At 38.9% G+C, this 16,479-nt stretch overlaps 1 protein-coding gene across 1 annotated transcript in view; it reads left to right on the top strand.

Annotated features, from left to right (window-relative positions):
* Positions 1–16,479, top strand: part of mast2 (microtubule associated serine/threonine kinase 2) — a 152,830-nt gene that overhangs the window by 77,503 nt on the left and 58,848 nt on the right. Inside the window, 1 exon segment of the mRNA XM_030129476.1 lies at positions 4,148–4,179. Within this exon segment, the coding sequence (XP_029985336.1) occupies positions 4,148–4,179 (32 nt within the window).

Genomic DNA, 16,479 nt, shown 5'->3' with positions numbered 1-16,479 from the left:
ATATACTCACCTGGACACCACAGGGTTAAAGTGTGTTTAATATACTCACCTGGACACCACAGGGTTAAAGTGTGTTTAATATACTCACCTGGACACCACAGGGTTAAAGTGTGTTTAATATACTCACCTGGACACCACAGGGTTAAAGTGTGTTTAATATACTCACCTGGACACCACAGGGTTAAAGTGTGTTTAATATACTCACCTGGACACCGGAGGGTTAAAGTGTGTTTAATATACTCACCTGGACACCGGAGGGTTAAAGGGGATGCAGTTCCTTTCATTCTTAGTTTTTTGTCGATGCTGTTCTTACTTGGTCTGTTTTATTCTCTGTTGCTTATGTTTTCTGAGACGTCTTTAATGGATAATTTACTATTTTACTGAATGTTTCTGGAATATTTCCCATCATGCCTTGTGTCTATCATAAACCCAGATGAGGACGTTTTCTTCTTCGTTGTCTTTTCCGCCTCAGCTTCGATAAACCACCCACTCCGTGTTGTGTAACATCGCCGCCACGCTGGAGGGGGGGGGCGTGTCCAAGGTGTCATGTGACACGTGGGTCATTAATGGACGTGAGTCGTGTTAATGAGGCTGAATCATAACCAACGGGACCGGAGTTGTACCGGTCCCAGTAGACCACCAGGACTCTGGTCTGTCAGTGTTTTCATCTGAGCCATCGTCTCATTGGCTGAGAGCAGCTTTATGTCGCTGTGAAGGGGAGGTTTCCATGGCGACTCATATGCAACGAGTTCTACATGACACAGTTGGACCTCATACATGAGACCCACATCTGTCTGAGTGCTGGTTGCCATGGTGATGTCATGGTGGTGTTTGATGGGACTTTGTGAAACATCATCATCATAACTGAAGGAGTAGTGATTAGTCTGGTCACATGACCCGTCCTGGTCTGTTTACATGTGTGTTAAACATGTAGTCGGTGTGTATGTGTGTGTGTTTTTCTTTTCTTTTCTGTTCTTTTTTTTATTTCATTATTTTTTTCTTTGTGTTTTTAATCTTCTAACTGTATTAAAAATTGAGGTAAACCTAGGGATAATTATGAAGCGTCGCCAGGTAACAGCATGCATCAGCGTTGCCATGGTAACACATGTATCTGTCAGAGTAAAGTCACATCAACGCCACCGCTTTCTGCACATGCTCAGATCCAGACCAACATTAACCAGGTTTATTGTGATGTCACATCTGATCTCCTGCTGGTCTCTGCTGGATCTGGTCCTGGGCTCTGGCGGTCCTGGGCTCTGGCGGTCCTGGGCTCTGGCGGTCCTGGGCTCTGGAGGTCCTGGGCTCTGGCGGTCCTGGGCTCTGGCGGTCCTGGGCTCTGGCGATCCTGGGCTCTGGCGATCCTGGGCTCTGGCGGTCCTGGGCTCTGGTGGTCCTGGGCTCTGGCGGTCCTGGTCTCCTGGTTCCATCAGTTTAATCCCATCAGCCCATTCCGGGTCCGTCTGAGGCTGCGGGTTCTGCTTCTCTTATCTGGATAATTAGATCCCAGTCCGTTGGGTTTCGGTCTGTCCGTCTGGGTGGGCGGGGTCTGTCCGTCTGGGTGGGTGGGGTCCATCTGCTGTAGTTCAGGGCCTCTTTGTGCTGACGTCGTCCCTCTTATCTGGACCAGAGAGCAGGATAATGTAATAAAGTGTCAGATGATAAAAGCATCCAGCGATTAGACCGCACCACCTTCTGCATCTGCTCCTGTTTTATTTCAGTCGGACGTCGTCACCCGCCTCTGTTTGGTACATGTTGGTATCGGATCAGAACCAGGGACAGGAAGTTGCTCCGAAGCATCTCCTGTGTTTCATCCTGTTCCACTGTGTTCTTGATAATAATCTGTGACATAATTCCATCATTTCACTCAAATCATGATAAAGTGGGCGATGTTTTCCCGACATCAGAGTCAAACACAGAAACCAGACGCCTCCAAGGGATAATCCAATCCCAGACCCCAGACCCCAGACCCCAGACCCCAGACCGGACTCTGAGTCCAGGTCCAGGGATGAGGAGGCAGAAACAGGGCTGTACTGCACATGCTCAGTCCGGTCTCTGTGTAGAGTGTCCTCATGTTACATACAAGACTCTCTCTCCTTCGTTTTCCCGCCCACAGATGTCCTTCTAATCACATAAAGCACATAATCTGCACAGTACTGCAATAATATCAAAATGGTTTTCATAGTTTATTTTTACTTTTTTTTTTTTTTTTTTTTTGTATTTCATCAGCTTGAGCCATAAACACAAATACCAAATACTCAGTAAGTGTCATATTTTTAACCCTGTTTTTAATGTAAATAAACCACATTTTTTTGGTGCAAAAACCACAAAAAAATGATTTTTTATTTTTTTTTTAATATTCTACATATAAATTGTATTAGTTATTTCTTATTTTTTCCATCCTGTCATTTGTCAGTGATTCACACCAACACTGGTTCATATTATTATTATTTTTGGTTCTAGGTCAAATGTTAAATGTGTCAGTGTATTTTGTGTAGAAATTTAACACTGTTTATTATGGGATGGTTTTAGTGGATGGATCAGAATTTTTTTTAAAAATCATGCAAAAATGGATGACTTTTGAATTCTGACCTAAAACAAATTGTGAAAAATGATTTGACCTTTAATAACAGGAAGTGTAAAGTGTGCATAATATACTCACCTGGACACCAGAGGGTTAAAGTAGAATTCACTGAAAGCCTCAGAATATAAAACATCATACATCCTCATAATATGTGTCCATCAAATACAGCTGTAAATTAAATTAAATTAAATGACATTAAAATACAGATTAGTGCTGTTAACGATGCTTCAGTCTGATTTTAAAATAATTCTATTTATTTTCTGTGTGAAGGAGCCTCAGTCCAGGATCAGGGGTGAATACACCCTTGTGTGTCTTTGTATTTGGTGTTTTTTTGTTTTTTTTTCCTGCTGGTATTTTCTGTTTTTCTTTTTTTTTTTGTATCTAAACTCTTCTGTGAATCTGAGTCTTTATCTCCATTCTGTTTTACTGGAATAAACTCTGAACTGACTCATAAATCTCTCATTCATCTGTTTTTGTTTTTGTTTTGTTTTTTTCTGTGTGTATTTGTCAGGTTTTGTGTCCTTTTCCAACACACTCGTCATCACTTCTGTTGTCATAGCGACGCTCCTGCGCTTCCTGGTGGCGAACAGGAGAAAACACAGTCAGATACAGACGGAACGACATAATGAACCGACTGAGACGGAAAGAAATGATGTTTGAACAGGAGGAAATGTTCATATGTACAGGACATAGTTGTCAATTTAAAAAAAATACTGAGTGTGTCATTGATTTGTTTTGTTCTGACTCGTATCGTTAGATTCACAGAACAGTTTAGATACAAAAAAACAGAAAATATCAGCAGAAAAAAACACCAAATACAAAGAAACACAAGGGTTTATTAACTGATGATCCTGGACTGAAGCTCATTTACACAGAAAATAAATGGAATTACTTTAGTATCAGACTGAAGCATCGTTAACAGCATTAATCTGTATTAAAATGTCATTTAATTTAATTTAATTTAATTTAATTTAATGAACATTGATAATCAATAATTAGTTTGAGACAATTTTAAGGTGAAAACTGGTCTTAGTTCTGATTCCAACGTCTTAAATTCAGAATATTTCCTGTTTTTTCCTTCTTCTGTGACATAAACTGAATATAATCAGGTCATATTTTATAAATCAGACAATTCGTTCATTATTGATTTAAAAAAAAAAAAAGATAAAGAATAAAACTAATAAAACACAAATACACACTAACAGACGAAGACAAACTGTCAGATAAATGCAGATGAATGAACACTGAACTGACGCCTGTGTGTCTGTGTGTGTGTGTGTGTCTGTGTGTGTGTGTCTTTGTGTGTCTGTGTGTGTGTCAGTGTGTGTGTGTGTGTGTGTCTTTGTGTGTGTGTGTTTGTGTGTCTGTGTGTGTGTCAGTGTGTGTGTGTGTGTGTGTCTTTGTGTGTCTGTGTGTGTGTTTGTGTGTCTGTGTGTGTGTGTGTGTCTGTGTGTGACAGCTCCTCCTGGTGGTCAGAGTGCAGAACTGCACCCACCTCCAATAAACTCATGAAAGCCTTCAGTCAAACAGGTTTACTGACGTGAACGTGTGTTTCTTCTGTTTCAGAAGGAGCTGAGTCTTCCCCGAAGAGGCAGTTTGTAAGTACCCACAATCCCCTCTGTTTCCTGGTGTTGTGTGTCATCGTTGTTGTCGTCGTTGCAGTGAAACCAACACACACTTTACACACTGAGGTTTCACCTGATGAAACTGAGTCTGCTGTTCCACCTTAAGGCTTTTAAGGTGGAATGGTTTGTTTGGAGATGGTTTGACGTGTGCGACAGTGAATGAGTTTGAGTTTTTAATCAGTGAGTGTTTCAGTTATTGATCACTTATTGATTCCATCGGTTTAAGTTTGTTGTGTTCATTCAATGACTGTTTATTTGTGTGTGTGTGTGTCTCTCCCTCTTTGTATATATATTTTAGCGTGTGTGTGTGTCTCTCTCTCTGTATATATATATATATATATATATATATATATATATATATATATGTGTGTGTGTGTGTGTGTGTGTGTGTGTGTTTCTCTCTCTCTCTCTCTGTATACAGACCTGATCCAAATCTTCAGACCAGTTGAAAAACAGCTAGAACTGACCTTTTGCACATTTGGATCTTAATGAGGTTTTAAGTAGAGCTACAATCTACAAAAGCAAGAAGGGGGAGTGAGACAAAAAGCACTTTGAAAAAGTCATTTATTGAAAACAACAAGTAAACTGAAATAGGCTGTTTATCAGCTGATCAAAAGTTTAAGACCACAGGCTATAAAAGCCAAAATCTGCTCCAAATTGTCATTTTCTGTCGGGCATTCACACGGTCATGCCCTCCTGAAGCTAAAGCTCAGAAGCTTTCTCTTCTTGAACGTGGTCGGATCGTCCAGCTGCATAAGCGAGGCCTCTGGCAGCGTGCCATTGCTGCTGAGGTTGGACGCAGTACGACAGTCATTCTACATTTTTGGACAGATCCTGAGCATTATGGAACAAAAAAGTCAAGTGGTAGACCCAAAAAAATGACACCTGCGCTGAGCCGGAGGATCCGACTGACTGTCCGTCAAGACACAGGGCGGTCCTCCACCCAAATGAAGGCCCTTACTGGTGCCGACTGCAGCGCAATAACCATCAGACGGCATCTGCGGGAAAAGGGTTTCAAAAACAAAAAAACAATTCAAAGACCTCGTCTCCTACAACGCCACAAAACTGCCCGTTTAGACTTTGCCAGGAGCATCAAACATGGGACACTGAAAGGTGGAAAAAAGTTTTATTCTCTGATGAGAACAAATGGAACCTTGACGGTCCAGATGGCTTCCAACGTTACTGGCACGACAAGGAGATCCCACCTGAGATGTTTCCTACCCGGCACAGTGGAGGGGGGTCCATCATGATCTGGGGTGCTTTTTCATTCAGTGGAACACTGGAGCTTCAGGTGGTGCAGGGTGGTCAAACGGCGGCCGGTTACGTGCAGATGTTGCAGCGGGCGTCCCTCATGACTGAGGGCCCTGGTCTGTGTGGGAACAGCTGGGTTTAAAAACAGGACAACACTGCAGGTCACAGTGCTTGCTTGACCAAGGACTTCTTCAGGGAGAAGAACATCACTCTTTTGGACCATCCTGCATGTTCCCCTGATTTAAATCCCATAGAGAACATTTGGGGATGGATGGCAAGGGGAAGTTTATAAAAATGGCCATCAGTTCCACACAGTTGATGCCCTTGGTGAAGCCATCTTCACCACTTGGAGCAATGTTCCCACCAGCCTCCTGGAAACACTGGCATCAAGCATGGCCTAACGAATTTATGAAGTGATTAACAAGAACAGTGGAGCTACTCGTTACTGAGTCCTACTGAGAACATTTTTTGTTCTGGTTTGGAGAGTTTTTTGTAATTTTTTGAGCGATGGTCTTAAACTTTTGATCAGCTGATAAACAGCCTATTTCAGTTTACTTGTTGTTTTCAATAAATGACTTTTTCAAAGTGCTTTTTGTCTCACTCCCCCTTCTTGCTTTTGTATATTGTAGCTCTACTTAAAACCTCATTAAGATCCAAATGTGCAAAAGGTCAATTCTAGCTATTTTTCAACTGGTCTGAAGATTTTGATCAGGTCTGTATATATATGTGTGTATGTGTGTGTCTGTCTGTCTCTGTCTGTGTATATACAGGGGTTGGACAAAATAATGGAAACACCTTCTATGATGCCACAATGTTAGGTGTTTCCATTATTTTGTCCAACCCTTGTCTGTGTGTGTGTGTGTGTGTGTCTGTCTGTCTCTCTCTCTCTTTGTATATTTATATATATATATATATATATATGTGTGTGTGTGTGTGTGTGTGTGTGTGTGTCTGTCTCTCTCTCTGTGTATATATGTGTGTGTGTCTGTGTATATACACTACCAGGCAAGTTTGGACTCACCTGGTTTTTCTTTATTTTTATGACTATTTTCATTGTAGATTCTCACTGAAGGCATCAAAACTATGAATGAACACATATGGAATTCTGTAGTTTAAAAAGGTGTGACAAAACTCAAAGCATGTTTTATATTTTAGATTCTTCAAAATAGACACATTTTGCTTTTATTACTGCTTTGTGCAGTCTTGGCATTCTCTTGATGAGCTTCATGAGGTAATCACCTGAAATGTTTTCCAAAAGTCTGGAAGGAGTTCCAAATGATGCTGAGCACTGGTTGGCCATCTGTGGTCCAGCTCATGTCATTTAAATAAGAAGGTGAGTCCAAACTTTTGCCTGGTAGTGTATATACATATATATATATATATGTGTGAGTGTGTGTGTGTGTGTGTGTGTCTCTCTCTCTCTCTCTGCATGTGTGTGTGTGTCTCTCTCTCTCTCTCTCTCTCTCTCTCTCTCTCTCTCTCTCTCTCTCTCTGCATGTGTGTGTGTGTCTCTCTCTCTCTCTCTCTGCATGTGTGTGTGGGTCTCTCTCTCTCTCTCTCTCTCTCTCTCTCTCTCTCTCTCTCTCTCTCTCTCTCTCTGCATGTGTGTGTGTCTCTCTCTCTCTCTCTCTCTCTCTCTCTCTCTCTCTGCGTGTGTGTGTGTGTGTGTGTGTGTGAACAGCTGACTATCCCACTGTGCTTCATTGGTTCTATTTTTATCTTTACTGGTTGTTGTTGTTTTTTCGGATCGTCTTCATCTATTTCGTGTTAAACTCTTTGAACCTGCTTCGTCTCAGACTCTGACACACGTTTATTTCACTCATGAACCGTTCACTTTGAGTCCGATCATTAGTTAAACCAGTCGGAACCAATGAGTATGATGCATTCACTGACCCGCTTGGTCCTCCTGGTCCAGACTCATGTTGTTTTAGTTCATATATTTTTAAATTTGTCTGTGTTTATGTCTTTTCATCACCATCAGGTTTAAACCGTCTGTTAATCTGAGGTGGGTTTAGTTTAGTGTCAGTTTTAAACGTTCCATGAGGCGTTCACTGACTCTCAACAGTAAAGGTTTTCTGTGTGTTGGTACTATTTTCAGCCGTTAAAGCCTCTGATGTTTCACTAAATGGATCACAGTCCAAGAGAACCGTCTTTGTTTGAGTTTTAGTCGTCGTTTGTCGTCGTTGTGGGACTCTGGTTCTTTCTGAACTAAACTCGTCTCAGTCCAGGGTCGTTTTAAAGAACAGACCCAGTTGTGACCCAGTCGAGTCTTTGTGTGTGTTATCTTTAACAAACATCAGTATCAGGTGGTTTTACGTCCAGACGTCTTTACTCACATTCAGTCACCTGACCCGGACTGAAACGCTGCCGTGTCACAGATGTTCTTCCAATCAACTACAGCGAGTAGCATGCACAGCCTCGGAATAACGGCCAAAGGTTTATCGCAGTTTTTTAACTTCTGAACTTTTTTTTTTTTTTTTTTTGTATTTCATCAACTTGAGCCAACTTTCATATTTTAACTAGTGCTGGGCAGCGATTAAAAATTTTAATTGCGATTAATCACATGGATTTCTGCAATTAATCACGATTAATTGCATAGTTATACTGGGGGGTGGTGCCAGCATCAACAGTGTGTATTTCCTTTCAGTGATATTTCAGACTGCAGTACTCCGCTGATAAAAATAATTGCACATGTCAGTGCTTCTGAACACCTGTGTCCCCCCCCCCCCCCACCATCTGAAGACATTTAAAATGAAAATGTCCATGGAACAGACCGCTACTGTTACACATGTTTATGTCCACACATGTTTATGTACGCTTGTGAGTGATTGACAGGAGTCTTAGTCCCACTAATCAGTACTAATACTAATAAGCCCAATAATATGTGATGTTCAGTTATTCAAAGTAAACAAAGGGGGCCCTCTAGTGGTGGGAATAAGTTTCACTAACGTATGTTTTGTCCTTGCGGTGTTCCCGTAGTCAGTTCAGACATAAGAAGGAACTAACAGACACGTTTCTTTCACTGTTTGTATGGACAGGTAAACGTTTGCCTGAGTATTTTCTGTTCAGTTGTCGTCAGAATGAATAGTATCAAATATCTGTGATGTGAACCTTTGTTTCTGGATAAAAAGATGTTGTAAATCTCAAGTTAATCTGTAAATGCTAATTGTTAGCGTGTCTATGGATTTTCCCATTCAAGTTAGCATCGAGCTAGCAATCTTTTTCCTATTCATTTAAATGTATAATGCCATGTAAATGTACTAAGGCAGTGAACAGAACTCAGACATATTTTGTTTGTATGTGTCAGTTTTACAGTGAGTCTACAGGAACAGATTTGGACAGAAATTTTGGGCGTCCGTCTTTTCTAGGTAAACCTGTTGTCTATCTGCAGCTAATCGCTACACGCACACAAGCAGAAGAAGAGGAGTTAGAATAAAACAGCATTAACGTGAGATTTTAAAAAATTGTCGGCGTTATTTAATGAATGCGTTAACGTGGTAATAATGCGTTAACTTGCCCAGCCCTAATTTTAACCCTTTAAATGTCATGTTTATAATAGAAACAAACCATAATTTTGCAGCAAAAAACACAAAAAAACCATTTGTTTTTCCAATATTCTGCATGAAAATTGTATTAGTTATTTTTCATCCTGTCATATAGTGTTGCTTTTGTCAACAAAATTTATGACAAAATATCTTCGTCAACAAACCTTTATCGCGTGACGGAAACGAGATGAGACGTAACGAAAATGGTGGTCATGTGATGATAACTATAATTAAATGTGTAATGCAATATTGTTGACTAATAAAAACTAAACTAAATGTACTTTACTAAACAAAAACAGAGCAGCAGAGTGCAGTCAGTGAGAGATGGAAGATTTCTAATACTTTTAGTGGTGAATTCTTGTAAATAATGGTATATAATAGTGATAAATCTGTTTTGGAGGGTTCTACGTGTGTGTTCTGTTGTGTTTTTGTTTGGTTTCACAGGGTTTTTTCTCCTTTTTTCCACAGTTTTTTCTGTATTTTTCCAGTTTGTATAGTTCATTGACAGTTGATTCATCCCTGGCTAAAAATGACAAGAGAGAACTAAAACTAAGAAGCTGGAACATGGACGCAGAAGGATCCGGACAAACTAAAAATGTTTGAACACATGGAAAATAGTTGAAAGTTTATTTCTATCATCTCCTAAAATTTTGTTCTGTACATTTACAGTTTTTATTATAAATATGATTTAAAAAATTCAAGTCCTTTTTTAAAAAAAATTACTACAACACACTTTTTTAATAATTTATTACCTATTTCTTCTTCTATTCTTGTATTCTAGTCTATTATTTTGCTTTTTATGACACTGTTTTAATTGTACAGCTGTTTTTCCCCTGTAAGTTGCTTTGGAAAAAGCGTCTGCCAACTGCATAAATGTAAGTATAAATAGGGCTGTGCAATTAATCGAAATTCAATTACGATTTCGATTATTACACGCAACGATTACAAAAATTATGTAATCGAGAAAAAACAATTATTAATTTTGAGTTGTTTAATTCACGCGCACGCAAACTACCATGAGCTGCTCTGCCCCGCCCCCCTCTAAGCTACTGCTGCCTGCTATCCAGCAGGTCCACCCCAAGAGGACAGTTGGACCTAGCGGTCTGGAAAAACGGCAGGAGAATCACAGCAGAAGTGCTTGGTAAACAAAAAAGACAAGTCCAATTCAATTGTATGGAATCACTTTGGGTTTGATGAAGAGCAAAAACCCATTACGTGCAAAAAGTGTTTCGTAGTTGTGTCCGCACCGACTGCTAACACAGCAAACCTTTTTAACCATCTAAAGTTAACCACCGCCACCTTTATCATAATCTGATGAAAAACTAAAACACATAAAAAAACTCCATCTACAACTTCGTCCGCAATGCAATCTTCAGTCTCCGAATCTCTTTACGCTGCAGCTCCAGTATTAACCTAACTGAAACCTCACAGCACGCCACTGAATTTACTATGTTTCATACTACACTGAACATACTTGAATTTATAATTTGCACTTTACGTGAGTTTTTTTTTTTATCGCTCCAGTTCTATGGCAAGTCTAGAGCAGTTTAATGCCAGTGCACTATTTATTTACTAAAGGAAACATACTTGACACTTATTTGCATTCAAAGATTTTTTTTGTTTCGTACAAAAGTGAACATACTTTGTTTTAATGGTTAAAAGCTTTATTTATATTTAAAGAGTATATCTTACATTGTTTTGCAAGAAAAAAATAAACAACTTTAAGGTTAACAAATAATCGTTTTTAATAATCATGATTTCAATTATTGATAAAATAAACGTGATTTTTTTTTTTTCTATAATCGAGCAGCCCTAAGTATAAATTAAAATATTTAATAATTTACTACATATAATTGATATAATTGATTTTTCATATATTCTGCTGATAGGAAGTTAAAGGATAGACTGTTGTGTGGAGAAGGGGTGGAATTAAATAAATTATACTTCCTCCCACTACTTTTGGAACATGCAAATGAAGTCATACTTTACTTTCATGTATATGTATAAATTGTTTGGGTTTTTTTTCCATGATTTCTTACTCTGTTTTATTTCTAAGGACTGAGTAAGATTATTTTGTTTTGTTGCATATTTGAAATAAACTAAACTAAAAAAATAATAATAATGATATTTAATGGAGAGATATTGAAAGTTAATGTCATTCTGAAAAAAGTACAAAAGACTTGACAAAATCACATTTTCTGACACTTTTGTTGCAAAAACAACATAAAATAAATCCAGGTCTGTTGTAATAGGAGTCATTAAAGGGTTAATGTTTAAGGAATAAACACGTCCATCATCTGCATCCGTCCGGTTCGGACTAAACGGCCCTGGTGGGGCCGAGGCCGGTGGGTAATGACGACCTCGTGTCCCGCTGCTCCACATACGTCACTTTCCTAATCACACATTAACTCTGTGCCATCGCTCCATTGTTGGTGAATTATCATGAGCCATGTGAGCTGCATTTAGCGCCAGGGTCAGCGCCGTCCCGGGGCTTCTGGGAAATCACAGAGAGAGGAGAAGAGGACAGCTGCACGTCACGCTCTGATAATACCGCCAACGCCGTCGATTCATCAGGACACGGAACGGCATCTGAAAACCACACAAACACAAGTTTAAATACACACCACAACTCTATTTACGAGTTTACATTAACCTCATTTTAAAGCTAGAAGTCTTTTAAAGTCACAAATAAGCAAAAAAAAAGTTCTAAAATTCTTTCAAAGTTACAGGACTACATATTTTCACATCTGTTTTTTACATCATTAGTTGATTTTTGGTAAATATGTGACACTTTTAGACATTAGACATAATATAAGATGTGTGAATGTCACTGTTATGAGGGAAAAATCACCAATGATGAGGAAAAACTTGAATATTAGTGATATTATTAAAGAAAATTTGCAAGAAAAACTCAATTCCAAATGAAACCTTTGAATACTGATTGACGTTATGAGAAAACGTTGACAAAGACGTGGCTTTAATGTAAATGATCCATATTTTCCTGCACAAACTCCTGGTTTTTAATGTTCAGTCTGTCTCCGCCCCCTGGTCTCAGGCTCCTCCCCTTCCTCCTCCTCCTCGGGCTCAGAGTCCCTCCGTCCTCTTTGTGATCACACATGAGCTCAGACTTCCAGGAACTGAAGGGGATTATCAGGCTGACTGTGCCCAGGGAAGGAGCTCCGTTCCTGGGGACGAGCGCCCGGCAGTGTCCCTCTGTGGTCTGGAAGTCCTGGACCTGAAGGATCTGCACCTGAAGGACCCCCTGACCCCTGTGGATTATACCCGGTCCATGTGGATGAGGAGAGGCCTGTTGTTTTCTGTGGATTCTTCAGATGAACGTGCGTTTGTTCTGGTCTGTCTGTCTGATCCGGGACCAGCGTGGCTCAGATACTTTGCATAACTGAGGCCGAAGATAAGAACAGCTGACGTCACCGACACGCTCACGACTTTATTTATAAAAGTCTGTCACGGCATCAAACCTGCAGACGGACGTTTACCAGAAAGAAAGAAAAAAACACTGTTCAATGGAGTTAAAGTCACGCAAGTAACTGTACGGATACACAGAAAAATGAGACATTTGTCTGAAGTCAAAAAAAGAAATGTATCTGAAAAAAAGTCAAATTAATAAGGTTCAGCTGTTATAAAAACTCTGATGTCAGTGAGATTCGAAAAACAAAAACCCAGAAGTTCTTTGGTTTTTGTCATAGTTTTAGGATAAAACTTGAATTTTCTGTCAGAACATAAAGTCACAGGTTTCTAAGAAAGAAATGATCCAAAATTAAAGGAATAAATTTACAACAGAATGTGTTTGAGTAAAAAAAACACATTATTAAAGTTAAACTGTTAATTATTATTATCTGAGATCATTCCACAAAGTATTTTATAAAAACCTGTCAGACCTTTGACTCATGAACAAAATGGGCAGTCCCATGCTGAGCGAACTAAAGGGGCGGTCCCGTACTGAATGAACTAAAGGGGCGGTTCCATCCTGAGTGGACAAAAAGGGCGGTCCCATCCTGAGTGGACAAAAGGGGCGGTCCCATCCTGAGTGGATGAAAGGGGTGGTCCCATCCTGAGTGGACAAAAGGGGCGGTCCTGTCCTGAGTGGATGAAAGTGGCGGTCCCATCGTGAGTGGACAAAAGGGGCGGTCCCATCCTGAGTGGACAAAAGGGATGGTCCCATCCTGGCCCTGTCCTGAGTGGATGAAAGGGGCGGTTCCATCCTGATTGGACAAAGGGGTGGACCTGACTTGGCCCTGTCCTGATTGGTCAAAAAGGGCCATCGTGGTTTCAGTGGACGAAAGGGGTGGACCTGTCCTGCGTCGACAAAAGGGGACAACCCACCCCTGAGTGGACCTGAGGGGTGGTCCCATCCTGAGTGGACATCATCTCTGTGGGACAGTCTGAGGACAGGTTCTGACGGACAGGTGAGCTGATGCGTCCTGGCGGATTATTCCAGATTACTGCTGAGCTTTTTGTCCTGGACTCGACATGAAGAGGAGGAAGGAGAGGACGGGCGTCTCCGGTCTCCGTCTGCAGTAAGAACCAGAACCGTCTGCGTTAGTTTAGCGTCTTCAGTTTGTCCACGCTCTGACGTTTTCAGACGATGTCAGTAAAAACTGAAACAGTCCAGACTTAGTTTAACATCTGTTTCATCCAACGCTTCGACCAAATATATTGAACTAAAATTAAGAAAGAAGTTTCTAGTTTTGTATTTTATGTTTCTATAAAAAAAACTTTCTATAATTTAGTTTCTTTAATGTCTGATAGACAGATCTGGATATTTGTTCAACATGTTAGAAACTTCAGGAATAGAACGTGTGTTTGGACCAAAAGGAACCAAAACCTGTAGATCAGGGGTCTCAAATAGAACTGCAACCGATTAATCGACTCAAAGTGATCCAAAACAATCATTCAACCACAGTTCTCCAGAATCACAGCTTTGTTTCCTTCATTTCTCTGCTGTTAAACATTGGTTCCACTGTTTTGTTTCACACGGATGCTTATTGTGACGCACAAAGAAGCTTCAGTTCTGGAAAACTGTAATAGAATATTTCCCTTCAATCAATTTGAGTTGATTAATCAAATTGGGAAGTTTTGCATTTGCTTTAAGCATCTAATCGATTAATCGTATGCAGCTCTAGTCTCAAACATGCAGCTTGGGACCCAAATGTGTCCCCCCAAAGGTTCCAATCCGGCCCGTGGGATGAATTTCCAAAGTGTATAAATTCCACAGTCCAGGCTGTGGAACTCATTGTAGTGTGGGTTCCACATCCAGACCAATCTGATCTACAGTCCAATAAGAACAGCAGAAGAACCCACACAAAAGAACGACTGCAGATTTACTACTGGGTTTGATGGGAAAAACAATCTTACATTATGCCTATAAATAATGTCAACGTCAAATATTTGTCTTTGTTTTGGTGCAAAAAATAACATTAAATTATGAAAATCTTTCCATTTCCAAACTCTCCTGTAACAATAAAATGTGACTAACCTGAACAAATGTGCCCAACCTGAAATGTCTGTATTAAATTCAGTCCAGTTTGAACTCTTTTCTTCCTGTTCCTCAGTGTTTAGTGTCTTTGGAGATCTGATCCAGAATGCACATGGACTAATGAGAAGTGGAGGAAGAAGACTGAGAAAATTACACTGATTTTTCTGAAGAAATTTCAGTTTTTTTAAGTTATTCACATCTTTTTTGTTTGGATAGTTTATAAAAGTATTTTCATAATTTAATTGTTTTGTGGGTTTTTTTGCACTAAAACAAAGACAAACATTCTGAGTTGTCATTATTTATATATTATTCTGTTCTTATTTGACTGGTCCGGTCCACTGCAGATCAGATCAGGCTGAATGTGGAACCTGAAAGAACAGGAGTTTTGGAGCCCTGCTGTTGATAATGTATGTAAAGGTTAAAACTGTTTAAAGACATTAGAGTCAAAGGGAAGGTTGGCATATTTCAGTTTGGACCTGAATTTATGTGAATGTTTTGCTTAAAAATCCTCCAAAATTAGTTTAATGTAAAGTCATATGACCTAAAGGAGACGCGATGATGCCTTACGGCGTTACGGCGTTACAGCGGTTTGTTTTAATCTGTGGTGTCAAACCCGTCGCTCTCACGCTGAACATATTTAGAAGTTTTTTCTTTCTTTGTTTTTTAAATCAATTGAACATAGGGATGCAACAATATGAAAATTTCATATCAAGGTTATTGTGACCAAAATGATCACGGTTATCATTATTATCGTGGTATTATTGAAATTGTGCTCAAAATGTTCAAAAAGTACTAATACACACACTGAAATAATTTAACCAAGTCGTATTTAAAAAATAAATAAAATAACAGTCCCAATGTCCCTTCTGTGTCAGAAACATTCAAATATTAACCCTTAGTGGTCTGAGTCTGTTTTGTCCGTTTTTCAGTTCTTTTGATTTTGCCTTTATATACTATATAAACAAATGTTTACTATACACATGTTTGGGATCTGTTTTTTCAGCACAACTTCATCTGTATCATCTGTCTATTATTTTTTCACTTTAACCTACTATAAAAACATAAAAGGACAAAAAACACAAAAAAATATAAAATCCAATTTGAAAAATGTATATAATTTATTGCATAAATAACACACAGATGTTTAACGAACCTTTTCAAAGACTTTAAAAATGAATATTGGTTCCACATATTAGGTTTATAAAATTAAAATTGTAATAAATTCAAACTATACTCAGATATTTGACATAAAAGCAGATCTTTACATAGGCGTTTTCTCCGGAAAAGTGTGGTAATCAGACATGATTATCACAGCAATTAGAATTTAAACGGTAATACTCACCGTCTGCAATTTTACCACGGTTTATTGTTATACTGGTAATTGTTACATCCCTAATCGATCATAATAATAAAATAATTCCACATTAAAACCTGTATTTCTTTCCTGAGGCTGGTTTTGGTCCTCAGTGAAAGCTGATGATACCAGTTGATTTTATCTGGTTTTAAATTGTTTGTTAAAGACGTAAAGAAATAAAAATGTTATTGAAAAAAACCAAAACACTGATTTATACACAACGAAAACACGTAGTTTGTGATTTTTTTTTTTTATCTGACTGAATTAAATTATTGAAATGAAATACACACAGCCTTAGATCTTTGTTCAGGATCAGACGTTCACAAACTCATTCTAGTGTTCATCAAAATATCCATAATGATAACTTTATTAAAAAAAAAAAAAAACACACACGACGAGTTTTACATTTTCCATTGTGGTTCATGTCATTTGTAAAATCAGTAAAAAAGAAATATTTAAATAAGTAAATATACAATAGTAACAACAGTAATTATTTTATCATCAGTCAAAAGTAGTCGTGACAGTTTTATTAAGTATCAGTGTCATAAATATAGTTTGATCAAAAACATCAACTCAAACCAATAGGAATTCAGCAGGAAATGACTAATCGAGGAAATGACTAATCG

This window comes from Sphaeramia orbicularis, unplaced genomic scaffold, assembly GCF_902148855.1.
Source record: "Sphaeramia orbicularis unplaced genomic scaffold, fSphaOr1.1, whole genome shotgun sequence".
Classification (NCBI taxonomy): domain Eukaryota; kingdom Metazoa; phylum Chordata; class Actinopteri; order Kurtiformes; family Apogonidae; genus Sphaeramia; species Sphaeramia orbicularis.
This window is presented reverse-complemented; position numbering and strand designations above follow the sequence as displayed.